The sequence below is a fragment of the Trifolium pratense genome, linkage group LG1, assembly GCF_020283565.1.
Source record: "Trifolium pratense cultivar HEN17-A07 linkage group LG1, ARS_RC_1.1, whole genome shotgun sequence".
Taxonomy (NCBI): Eukaryota; Viridiplantae; Streptophyta; class Magnoliopsida; order Fabales; family Fabaceae; genus Trifolium; species Trifolium pratense.
In genome coordinates this window covers 16,194,064-16,207,649 of record NC_060059.1, presented here as the reverse complement: position 1 = coordinate 16,207,649, position 13,586 = coordinate 16,194,064, and the positions used below count along the sequence as shown (strand labels likewise).

General features: G+C 34.8%; 1 protein-coding gene across 2 annotated transcripts; it reads left to right on the top strand.

Moving 5' to 3' along the window:
* Positions 1–8,745: 8,745 nt before the first annotated feature.
* LOC123907970 lies at positions 8,746–13,319 on the top strand. Of its 2 annotated transcripts, none has more exons than XM_045958456.1 (7): positions 8,746–8,980; positions 9,285–9,453; positions 11,329–11,546; positions 11,642–11,888; positions 12,003–12,088; positions 12,264–12,358; positions 12,556–13,319. In XM_045958456.1, the coding sequence occupies exons 2-7, from the start codon at positions 9,355–9,357 to the stop codon at positions 12,837–12,839; spliced, it is 1,029 nt and encodes a 342-aa protein (XP_045814412.1). In that variant the 5' UTR covers positions 8,746–8,980; positions 9,285–9,354; the 3' UTR covers positions 12,840–13,319. The 2 variants fall into 2 exon arrangements, with proteins under 2 accessions (XP_045814412.1, XP_045814419.1); XM_045958463.1 differs by having other exon boundaries at positions 9,282–9,453.
* Positions 13,320–13,586: the final 267 nt, after the last annotated feature.

Genomic DNA, 13,586 nt, shown 5'->3' with positions numbered 1-13,586 from the left:
ACAAATGGTACTTTCTGCTCTTTCAGCCTTGGGAATTCAGGGTAAGTCTTCTAATGTTTCTCGCCCATGGTTTCTTGATTCTGGTTCATCCAATCACATGACAGGGTCCTCTGAATACTTGCACAATTTACATTCTTATCATGGTAATCAGAATATTCAAATTGCTGATGGCAATGCCCTGTCTATCACTAATGTTGGTGACCTTAACTCTGATTTTCGAGATGTGCTTGTATCGCCTGGACTTGCTTCCAATTTATTATCTGTTGGTCAATTGGTGGATAACAATTGTAATGTTAATTTTTCTCGTGATGGTTGTCTTGTGCAGGAACAGGTGTCGGGGAAGGTGATCGCGAAGGGGCCTAAAGTGGGAAGACTGTTTCCACTCCAGTTTATTTCTAGTCATTTATCTTTTGCTTGTAATAATGTTTTGAATTCTTATGAGGATTGGCATAGGAAATTGGGTCATCCAAACTCTGTTGTTTTATCTCATTTATTTAAAAATCGTTTGTTGGGCAATAAAAATATTGTTTCTAATGCATCTCTTTCATGTTCTGTTTGCAAATTGGCTAAAAGTAAAACACTACCTTTTTCGTCTGGTGCTTATCGTGCTTCCACTTGTTTTGAGATGATTCATAGTGATGTATGGGGTATGTCTCCAGTAGTTTCTCATGCTCGCTATAAATATTTTGTCACATTTATTGATGATTATAGTCGGTTTACTTGGATATATTTTCTTCGCGCTAAATCTGAAGTGTTTTCTATGTTTAAGAAATTTCTGACATATGTTGAAACTCAATTTCATGGAAGTGTTAAATTTTTTCGTTCTGACTCTGGTGGTGAATACATGTCTCATGAGTTTCGGGAGTTTCTTCAACAAAAAGGCATTTTGTCTCAACGTTCTTGTCCTAATACCCCTCAACAAAATGGAATGGCAGAACGCAAGAATCGTCATTTGCTTGATGTTACGCGCAATTTACTTCTTCAAGCGTCTGTACCATCTCGATTTTGGGTGGAGGCTCTTTCCACGGCTGTTTTTTTGATCAACCGTCTTCCTTCTACAGTTATTGATCTTGATTCTCCTTTTTTTCGTCTTTATAAAACTCACCCAGATTATAGTGATTTGCATACTTTTGGGTGTGTGTGTTTTGTTCATCTACCTCCGTTTGAAAGACATAAGCTTGGAGCACAATCTGTTCAATGTGCATTCATGGGGTATAGTCACTCTCATAAGGGTTTTGTGTGTTATGATGTATCTAATTGTCGCTTCCGCATTTCTCGTAATGTGACATTTTTTGAGGATCAATTTATGTTTCATCGTGTTTCTCCTGCCTTGGATGATGTTGTTACTCTTCCTAATTTTTCCATTATGCCTGAATCTATAGAACGTTATAAACCTAGATATGTATATGTCAGGAAATCCAGACAGCAGGTTCCCATGCCCCTTCCAGACACTGCTCCGCCACCTGTTCCTGCTATGGTTGAACCACGACGTTCTGGTCGAATATCTCGAGCACCAGATCGATATTCACCAGACAGGTATGATGCTTCACATACTTCTTTGACTGCCTCATTGTCTAGTATATCTATTCCTACTTGTTACTCACAAGCTGTTAAAGATGTGCGTTGGATAAAAGCAATGAATGAAGAACTTCAAGCTCTTCAAGAGAATTTTACATGGGATATTGTCTCTTGTCCTCCTGATGTCAAACCCATAGGTTGCAAATGGGTGTATTCCGTGAAATTGAATTCTGATGGGTCCCTTAACCGTTACAAGGCTCGTTTGGTTGCTTTAGGAAACAAGCAGGAATATGGAATTGATTATGATGAGACATTTGCACCGGTTGCCAAGATGACAATTGTTCGCACGGTAATCTCTATAGCTGCTTCTAGTGGGTGGTCTCTTCATCAAATGGGTGTGAAGAATGCTTTTCTACATGGTGACTTGACAGAAGATATTTATATGACTCCGCCACAAGGTCTATTCTCTTCATCTAAAGGTGTGTGTAAGCTCAAACGTTCCTTATATGGTTTGAAACAAGCGCCTAGAGCATGGTATGAGAAATTTCGCTCCACTCTCCTTGGGTTCTCCTTTACTCAAAGTCAATATGATTCCTCTTTATTTATTGACTTAACTACACATTTGGTCCCTTACGTTTATTTTAGGTTTCAATTTGGTCCCTTACGTTTAAAAAGTATCAATTTGGTCCCTTACGTTTATTTTAAGTTTCAAGTTATTCCTTTCCGTTAGTTTTGTCATTAACACCGTTTGAACAGTACACGTGTCAACGTGTCCAAGTGCCATGTGTCAGTCCACGTATGCAAATTGACTGCCACATGTGACAAAATTGACGGAAAGGACCAACTTGAAACCTAAAATAAACGTAAGGGACCAAATTGATACTTTTTAAACGTAAGGGACCAAATTGAAACCTAAAATAAACGTAAGGGACCAAATGTATAGTTAAGCCTTATTTATTCATAGTACATCTGCGGGTATCGTTCTTCTTCTTTTGTATGTTGACGATATGGTTATTACCGGTTCTGATCTTGCTTCCATTCAACGACTTAAGCAACAATTACAGTCCGCATTTCACATGAAAGATCTTGGTACCCTACATTATTTTCTTGGTCTTGAAGTTCATTCTACATCTAAAGGAATTCTTCTCCATCAACATAAGTATGCCACCGATTTGATTTCTATGGCTGGTCTCGAATCAGCTAATCTGGTGGATACCCCTCTTGAGGTTAATGTTAAATATCATCGTGATGATGGTGATCTCTTGCCTGATCCTTTATTGTATCGACAACTTGTGGGTAGCCTTAATTACTTGACTATTACTCGTCCTGATATATCTTTTGTTGTTCAACAAGTCAGTCAGTTCATGCATTCTCCTCGACGTCTTCATTTAGCAGTGGTTCGTCGTATCATTCGATATTTGAAAGGCACCTCTCATCGTGGTCTCTTCTTTCCCACCGGAATCACTCCTAAATTGAGTGCTTATAGTGATGCCGATTGGGCAGGGTGTCCTGACACTCGTCGATCTGTCACTGGTTGGTGCATGTTTCTCGGTTCATCGTTGATCTCATGGAAGAGTAAGAAGCAAGCAAGAGTTTCTAAATCCTCTACTGAATCTGAGTATCGCGCCATGTCTGCTGCATGCTCGGAAATTATTTGGTTACGTGGTCTTTTGGCTGAACTTGGATTTCCGCAAACTGGGCATACATCACTTTATGCCGACAATACAAGTGCCATCCAGATTGTTGCAAATACTGTCTTTCATGAACGCACAAAACATATCGAAGTTGATTGTCATTCCATTCGTGATGCCTATGATGACCGACTTATAGCACTTCCTCATGTCAGTACTCAGTTCCAAGTTGCAGATATTCTTACCAAAGCTGTTCCGCGTCCACGCCATCAGTTTCTTGTTAGCAAATTGATGCTCATTGACCAGCCGCATCAATTTGAGGGGGGGTGTGAATAAGGAGTTGATTTGTCCTCTTAATTATAATTATTAGTTTGTTTCTAGAATAAGGAAAACAAATCAAATATTGATTTGTTCTCATTAAATGTAATTATTTAGTGTAATTACCTGTATAACCTTGTAAACTCTATATATACAAAGAAATAGCAATAAGAAATAGCAATAAGAAAGGCCAGTAGACTCTCTATTAGTTTGTTACTTTCTTTCCTTTATTTTGTTATCTTCTACCTTGTATGGAAACTCCATTAATATCAATTGCAAGCTTTTCTTCCATTCTACTTCATTATTACTGTTTCATTCATTTTCATAATTCATAAACCCATCACAAGTTGAGAAAATGAAACACAAACGATGGCGACACAACAAAACAGAGCTTCAATACACAATGAAAGGAAGAAACTGAAAAATAGAGTTCCAAATTTTTCTGAAGTTTCACACTTAGGGAACTGGATGAGGTAAGTTGTGGAGGATGGTACTGGCTCAGATACTATATTGCAATTATGAGCTTTTTTTATATAAAAGAAGGAAAAGAGAAAGAATGAAGACTTTTTGAAATATAATTATGGGTGGAAGATTTATAATAGCTTGATACAAAGACTAAGCATTAACCTTTATTTTGTAATTCAAGACTCTATATCCTAAATAAATAGGAAAACTGAATAACAAATCATAGCAATAACCAAGAAACATAAAAAATAATCTTATTCTAAAGATAAAAAACTAATCTTAAGAGATAAAGATATTATAAGATATTCTCATATATTCTATGACTCATGTCTTTTAATTAATTTCTGTTTCTTTTTTCTGCAGTGCTGACAGATCACATTTGAAAAGGAAATTAGATTTAGATTTTCAGCAGTCAAAATGAATATTCTTTTGTCCGTGCATCAGTGCATGGAGTTTGATGCATCCAAGAAAATTCTGTGAAGCAGCTTTTATTATGTGTACATTCCTTATCTCTGCCCACCTGCATGAAGCTACCATGGATGTGCAGAAACTTAAAGGAAGCAGTTGCAGTAACAACAGATTATAGAAGAAAAACAATAGTAAACATACTCTGGATCTTTTCTTTGGCCCTTGCCATTTCTAGTGCTTGAAAGAACAATGGGATTTTGTACTTTTATAGAAAAAATATACTAACAATGAAAGATTTATCGTTTACTCTTTGAGATTACTATGCGTATTTTCTCGGGTAGTCGGGTGCTTTAGACAGGTTGTGTATTGAGCTATTTTGTTTTAGTGGTAAAAGATTTCATTCAATAAACAGAAGGAAAACAAACATATTCTAGTTGACTCATCAGCATCTTACAATCTAAGATAACAGGTTAATGACAGCAATGCAACATTCAATGTTAAGAGTGTAATGTGCTAATTTCTATGTATATACTCACTCGGATCTTATATGTAAACAAAAATTGGTTTTTTATATTCATTGAAAAAAATGATGTATTTTGTTTATATTATAGATTATATGCATTACTTCTTTGGCTTAATTGTATATTTGGCCCCATTCGTTTATTTTGGGTTTAAAGTTTGTTCTTTATTTTTTTAAAGTTTTAAGTTGGTCCCTACGTTACCGATGTCAACATAAGTTTGTCTTTTCAGTTAAACTTTTAATTTTCTCTAACTTTCTGTAAAATTTTAGTTAATTTGGTCTAAAATTTCTACATGGCACCCTCTAGAGATGTCAAAACGGGTGGCCCGACCTGTTTCGCATCGGCCCGGTCGGGCTTCGTGCTTTATCGGGCCAGGCTAAAAAGCCCGGATAAAAAACGGACTTGAAAAAGTATGGACCAAGCCCGGCCCTATACAGGCTTTCGTGCTAGCCCACTTTTTTTTTCTATATATATAGGACTAATAATACAAGAGTTTCTTTTGCCGTCTTACGAGTTTCGCGCGCCCTATTTTTAGTCATCCGCTACCTACGAGTTTCTCGTGCGCCCTATTTTTACTCATCCGCTACCTACGAGTTTCTCGCGCACCCTATTTTTACTCATTCGCTACTTACGAGTTTCTCGCACGTCTTATATTTACTCATCCATTACCTACGAGTTTCTCGCGTCCCCTATTTTTAGACATCTGTTAACTACGAATTTCTCGAGCGCCCTATTTTTACTCATGCGCTACTTACTTTATAAAAGATAAAAGACCTAAACGGAAAAAAAAATATAGAACTGAAGTGTTACACTTTATAAAATAAGGGACCTCCAATGTAATTTTGCCTTAATTATAAACAAAAATTTACTTTTCAAATTCATTGAGTAAATAATGTATCTAGTCTGTATTTTAGACTATATACATCAGTTATCGATGAATTTGAAAAATTGATTTTTTTTTCTTACCTATAATTAAGGATGGAGGAAGCAATATACAAAAGAAGAAATTATATATATATATATATATATATCAATTGTTGGTTAGTTCATTGATGATTGATGCTAAACTTCGTAGGGAGAACCACGGTTCGATCCCCACAACTGTAATCGAGAGGGGGCTAAAATCATTTGATGTCAGAACCGATCTCTGAACCAGATTAAACTGGTGATAAAACCAAAAATTTATATATGAATATGAGAGCCCAAAAAATTATGAAAATGAATTGGGATGCATTTAAGGGAGTATTATAGATAAGACAATTTGGGCATTGAACTCTACATAAGCCCAAATTGAATGTGACTAGGTATCCTGTATCAGACAACAACCAAAGGTTAGCACTGCCAGTGCCCGTAAGTGTAACAGCTAGTAAACAATCTGTATAAACCTTGAGAAATATGGCAGATACTGCAGAAATATCATGAAAAAGTTATTATACTACTCCTTCAATAATTTTAATTTTTCGGAGAGGCCTGGGAATTCATATTGTGCTTTTCTTTGACAGTAGTCAATTCATATTGTTAACCGGTGTCACATTGAGTAAGAAATAATTAAAGTTCAATATGGTGTGCATTTTTTACCAAAAAAAAAAATCTAGACTTGGGGATTATTATATATCTATACATTTAAAAATAATCCAAGATTGTTTATTTTTCAAAGTAAGATAATGTAGGGACATTGTACCAAAAAAATAAAATAAAATGTAGGGACATGTAATATATTACAACCCTACTAATTAATTTTGATGAAACTGTCAGTTGTTGAAAATTATTTGTGGTCATTTTGTAAACCATTTGTAACGTGGTCCATCCTATAAGTTGCCTTGAAGATATTATAAGAACTTAAAATAACTGAATAAATATGTTTCTCGTGGTGGTTTCTATATATGTTAGTGGTGAGTGCTAAGGTATAAGTGGTATTTAGTCAAAAACAAAAAAATTAATAGATTTATTGAGCTCTAAAAAGGCCTAACAATTTCCATTGACAAAATTAATAGATTTTTATCTTAATTTTTAACCACATCTTTTTTAATGAAAGGGGCTTAAAGCCCAAAAACGGGTGTGTGGGGGGTGGAGTTAAAAACTCTACACAAATCATCTGGTACAAACCAGTAATCTGACTATGCGGTTGATCAATAAAATACATAGAAACTCTCATATCACATGCCAAAAAGGCGCGCCAAACCATCAACAACGTTGTTCGCCTCGCAGTAAACATGTTTGACTACCACCCTTCAATCCTCTTGCATTATGTTTTGAATACGTCGGATCAGAGAACACGTGTTATGTTTAACCACAACTCAGGAATCTATTTGAAGTTCCACCTGTTGATATCTTCTCTGTCGTGCTATAAATAATCCATCAGATATTCAGCATAAAATCAGCAATAAAAGCAGTTGACTCGCCAAAGTATCTAGAGTAACCACACATCCACATATATCGCAAATAACTCCACCATTATCTGTCATCCTCTCATGTTTATTTTGTAGCTCAATCAACCGGTATTTATGCACATAGTATATACCCTTCCTTATGTTGTTTCCCATGAACCATTAAACACCAAATCTCCCTACAATTCTTCAAATTTCTTTGTCTAAGCCACATAGTATACACCAAGACAACATTCATAATATAACTTGGAGTATTGATAGGCCGATTATATTTCGGATCATACGCCTCTAGTATCACATGCCAAAAAGGTCAAACCATCAACAACTTTGTTTGCGTCACGGTTAACATGTTTGACTAATCCTCCAATCCTCTTGCATTTTGTTTCGAATACGACAGACCAGAGAACAATTCTTCGGATTTCTTTGTCTAAGCCACATAGTATACACCAAGACAACATTCATAATATAACTTTGAGTATTGATAGGCCGATTATATTTCGGATCATACACCTCTAGTATCACATGCCAAAAAGGCCAAACCATCAACAACTTTGTTTGCGTCACGGTTAACATGTTTGACCAACCCTCCAATCCTCTTGCATTTTGTTTCGAATACGACAGACCAGAGAACACATGTTGTGTCTATCATCATAGTTGGTTCCGCAAATAACCATAACTTGAGAATCTATTTGAAGTTTCACCTGTTGACATCCTCTTTGTCGTGCTATAAATAACCCATCAGATATTCCGCATAAATTCAGCAATGAAAGCGATTGACTCACCAAGGTATCTAGGATAACCATACATCCATATTTCGCAAATAACTCCACCACTAATTGCTATCCACTCATGCTCCTTTGCAGCTCCATTATTATTTATTCAAATCTACCCTTCCTCTGGTTGTTTCCATTGAACCATTAAACCCTGACTCCCTATGACCCTCTGGATTTATTTGTCTTTGACATAGTATACACCAAGACAACATTAGTAACTTAACTTGGAGTATTAATAGGCCGATTATACTCCGAATTATGCACCACTCGATTTTTCCACATCCTGTCATATTAACTATAACATTAAACTTACACTAGATACCTAAAATATAATCCGAGTGATATGATTGATTCATCTGATTCTATTCTATCGACTTACATAATAATAACACGTTAACGGATAATACCTATCAGCCAAGAACCGTTCTTATCAAGAATCAATTTCAGATTCTTCCGAACATCTTATGGAATGTTAATAAACCACTTGAATCTTCTAATAATAATAAGGTTTAATAATCCACCAATTTGCAATTCTTTACTATTATACTTTGTTAGAGAAAAAGACAGGTGATTGATAAGTACTTTACATTACATGTACAAAAAATCACAAAGGACAATAAATATATTATTTTAAGGCAATAAAAGAAACCAAAATGTACACGTGTTTTTTAATCTCTAAAATCAAATAAATTAAATAATAAATATTCACCATCTTCACAAAAACAAATTAAAAATCTTGAACATTAATGAATGAAAAAAAGCCCAAAAAAACACAGAAAAGAAAACATAGGTTAAAAGGTGAGTGAGACTCAAACTCACTCAATCACTGACACTGTCTCCTTCACACGCGGCGAAGCGTACTCTAACCAAACAACACCAAACCAAACCACTCTCAAAAAATCAAAAACTTCACATTATAACTCAACTCACTGATTCATTTTTCTCATAACAACATCAAAGTAAGCAACACAAATTAACACTCTTTCTATCTTTATATTTTTTTTTACTTGATTTTCAATTATACTTCATTAATTCTTTTTATTTCTTTTCTTTTTCGGATCACTTTTTTTCCTCTTTTTTATTCTTCTTCTTCTTCTTGTTTCTTTACTTTAATTTCTGAAATGTTTAGGTAATCTCTCTCTCTTCAAACTTCAAACTGAAACTGCTGATTTTTTTAATTTTAATTTTTTTTTGTTTTGACATTGTGTAAACAATTAATACAAAAATTGACTTATCCGTTTCCATTTGAAAAAAAAAAAGAAGATGAAAACTTGAAGGTGTTGTTGATAGTGGGGGTGTTTCTAGTATTTTCCATCACTTTCTCGGGAAAATTATGGCTTCATCTTCATGTTGCGGAAGTTTTCTCTCAAATGTGGATCGTTTTGTTCTTAGTGTTACTCCAGATGTTCCTTCTCACAATCTTGATCTTCAGGTATTTTCTTTATTTTTATTTTATTTTTTTAATTTAATCGTATCAATTTTTGATCTTTTTTGGATAATGTATGATTTTAATTCTCTGTACGAGAATCTGAAATAGTCCTATAATGTCGGTACAATTTGATGAAGAATCGCAGATTATGATTTTTTTTCTTTCTTTAGAAAAAATAAATCATGTTTTTGAATTTTGAATTAATTTAATTTAATTATTTGTATTATATTTCGTGTACATGATTATCCGTAACATAAGACTTTGTTGTATGTGCGTCAAAGGGTCGTCACTTTGAGACTTTTGCGCACAAGAATGAAAACGCAATAAAACGAAATAATGAAGGGATGGAGTCAAAGGACCATTGGTAATTAAGGAATATTCCTTGATGCCATTCAGATTTTTTATCTTATCAATTACTGATAGATTAATTATGCAATTAATTTAAGGAGAATGTTAACTTGTGCCCTTAAGGCACATGTTAAGGAAGTAAAAATAGAAATTATTAAATGCTAATTTGTGCATTTTAATTTTTGAAGCATTAAATTTCTTGTATCATTAAATGTTGAATTTCTATTTTGGTATATCTTAACATGTGCCCTTAGGGCACATGTTAACAAGACCCTTAATTTAAAATGTAATTTTTATTTATATTTTAATTTTACTATAACCACAGAGGGAGTATATTTTTACTCGGTTATATAATTTTGGTCCTAAGTACAATTTTTTTTGTTTTCACCACCAGTAACCGGTCCGGTACCGTTTAATCTGGTTTGGGGGTCAGTTCTGATATCAAGTGTTTCCGGCCCCTTTGGAGGATCGAACCGTGTACGGTTCTACTCATTGTTTATTCACTTTTATGTTTTAATAAACAAATATTAAATTAAATAAATGGCACATGATTTGTGTTCAAGTTTCTTAAACCTTTTTTTATTAGTTGCCTTTCTTTTCATGTAAATTTTAAAAGGGTTGATCTTATCGGTTTTAGTAATTGGTGTGAATATAAAATAAAAATGGAATAAGGTACTACTAGTCTACTACTATAGTTCTTTTTATGTTAAATATTTTTTTACTACTTTTGAAGAATCTAGGGGGTTTAATTAAATGTTGGAGTAACAAACTTCAACAAATTGATTATGTGTTGAAGTTTGTGATTTATTTAAAGACAAAAGACCATTGGTTTGTTGAATTTTCTTCTTTTGGTTTTGTGACAAAAGGCCTCCTAGCTGGAAAGATAAGCTTCTGAGTTAAATTAAAATTTCAATAGAAATTGAGACCACGTGATTCACATGACTTCTTCACCATGCCATGCCCCTCATGACTTCTTCACCATGCCCCATGTGTGATGGTGATTGAAAATTGGTCGCTAATGTGGGTATAGTTTTCTATTTTTACTAGTTTTAATTATTGAACTTGGTAAGGACTAGTAACTTACACTTATAGTAATAAGTTATAGTAAATGATAGTCCCTTCACCAATGAGGGTGGTGTCTAGTGGAAAGAGCCGGATTCCCACAATGTAGCAAATCAAAGTTCAAATCCTGGTTGGGAGTGGTGTCCACATTTAATATTAGTGTCTCAAATATGATTATCTCTGCGATGCCTAAGTTTCAAGAAAGTATGCGAGTGAGGACAAATCACGCTGAAAAGATGTGTGTTGGTTTGTGAGATTAGTCGATAATACTTAAAAGCAGTCTGAGATGTTACATAATCTATAGCAAACAAAAATAAATTATACTCCCTTCATAACTTTAGTTGTCGCTTTTGTAAAAAATTTCTTTCTATCTACGTTGTCGTTTTCAAAGTTCAATAAACATTGATTATTGCTTTGTCAATGGTACCGGTTGGTTGATTTGTTTCATTGTGTGACGTAATTTTGCAGAGTTGTTCTCATGAGCTAAATAGCCAATGGCTACCTCTTGGTAAGGACCCTGTTGAATGCTTTGCATTGAAAGATCTTTGGGGTTGCTATGAAAGATGGAGTGCAATGGGTGCTGGTACACCTATACTGTTGGGAAATGGTGATGCTTTGACGCAGTATTATGTTCCGTATCTATCTTCCATCCAAATCTACACCAATAAGTCTGTTGCAGCTTCCAGGTAAGCCGAAAACATTACTGCATGCTTATTAGTTATTACCAAATGTGTCAATAAAATGGTTGAGTTGAGTGAGCCGTCTTTTTATTCGATTCAAGGAATAGGAAAGAGGATATTGATGCAGCTGAATTTGAATTTGATTCATGGAGTGAAGATGATAGTGGATCAAGTGATAACCTATCTAGATCGGTAAGTAACAATTCTAGTAAGGCATGGGATGCTAATTCCTTGGATTCAAGCTCCGACCAAATGGGTTCGTGGCCAACCAGGGATATGCTTGGATATCTTTACTTACAGTACACCGAGACTTCACCACCTTCGTCGAGGGTTCCATTCGCTGAGAAGGTAGACTTTAACTGCTACGTAGTATTCACACAACTTTTCTGAGGTGACACAAAAAGGAATGTATTTTATATTCTCTCTCACACGACGACCATCTCCTGATTTTTCTTGTCTCAGATAACCGAGCTAGCTAAAAGTCATCCAGCATTGATCACATTGAAATGTGTGGATGTTTCTCCGGCAAGTTGGATGGCTGTTGCATGGTGAGCAGAATAAATTGTTCGGTGTTACCATGAAATCTTCTTGTTCTTGAAGATGAAGTTCAACTTGAAGTGGTTGCATTGCACATATAGTAGTTGTAGTTCAGAGCGTAATAGTTTTCTGAGTTGTCGCAAATTTTTCAATATAGTAATGTTTATCACAAATCTTTGGATATAGGTACCCTATTTATTGCATACCAAATCATCAGCCAAGTGAAAAGGAGCTCTCGGCATGCTTTCTCACTTACCATACACTGTCATCATCTTTCCAAGGTATCTTGACGATTTTGTCTTTTTCCAATCAATGATAATCAGACGAACATATGAAATCATTTAGAGTTTTGCGTTGAGATGAAATATACATTCATATTATCATTCATTTCCTTTGTTTCAAACTAATTTGTTTATTTTTCAACATTTTTGTTTCTTTACTTGCCTAACACATTATTACTCGAGTTCTTATTTTGCAGATTGTAAAAACAAGTATGATGATATTGACATAGGGAAAGACATAAGTTGTTATGAGGAATGGGAAGGCGTGGGAAAGAAAAGCAAGGCAAACAAGAGTGGTGTTATGTCTCTGTCGCCTTTTGGGATGGCTAGTTACAAAATGCAGAAACCTTTTTGGTCAAGCTCTTCAGAATCTGGTAATGAAAGGATGTTAGACATGTACAGTGCCGCAGACTCGTGGTTGAAGCAACTCAACGTTCACCACCATGACTTCAACTATTTCACCCTCCGAACTCCTTTGTAAATTGGTTTCGGTTGTTATTTACTAACTCACCGCCGCCATCTTATTTAGTTTGGTACTTCGCCAGAACAAGTTTTCCTATAGGTGCAGTTTTGGAAACACTGAGGTTATATGTCAAAGGATGCATAGTCTCTAGCAGAGTGAAGTTTTGTTTATTTAGGAAGGAGCATCCCTCTGAAAAAAAACATATTTTTCGTTTATGCTAGTTTCCTAGATAGGTTTAATTATATTTTTTTTCTTTTCGATAAACAAATGTTAGTGAGTTATGTTAGTTTTCAGAGTTGGTACTCTTTGGATGTCCCTCAGCTCATCAACCTAGTTGCCTTGTTGGGACTAGTTTCTTGGATGGGTGATAGCAGCTTGGAGGTGACTAAACTATAATAACTTTTGTACAGTTTATTTATTTAAATGATTGTTTTTGTGTTTTGTATATTCTCCTCTTGCTCCCATGATTCAAAATGGTTTATGTGCTCTAAGAGCATTCCAATGTTTTGTCCTTAAGTTCTAAGAAGATTAAGAACTATATAAATTTGATATTGCATTGGAGTGAAATATGTTAGCCTCCACTTGGAAGAAGAGTTTTTAGGACATAAATTTGAGCTGTCTTTTTTTTTTTTTCTGTCGTAGTCTAGTAGTTAGAAGTTTCATCTTTAAGATAAATAAATGGAGTATCTGGATTCGAACTTTAACCCCTGCCGTTCAATGCAATGTTCTTACTTCTTACCAATTGAGGTAACCTCAAGGCTAAAT

Bases quoted from the DNA above. Each gene is read 5' to 3' on its own strand.
- LOC123907970 (XM_045958456.1), top strand. From the start codon at position 9,355: ATGGCTTCATCTTCATGTTGCGGAAGTTTTCTCTCAAATGTGGATCGT. The intron at 11,547-11,641 runs GTAAGCCGAAAA...ATTCGATTCAAG, and splicing joins AAGTCTGTTGCAGCTTCCAG to GAATAGGAAAGAGGATATTG. The intron at 11,889-12,002 runs GTAGACTTTAAC...TTCTTGTCTCAG, and splicing joins GGGTTCCATTCGCTGAGAAG to ATAACCGAGCTAGCTAAAAG.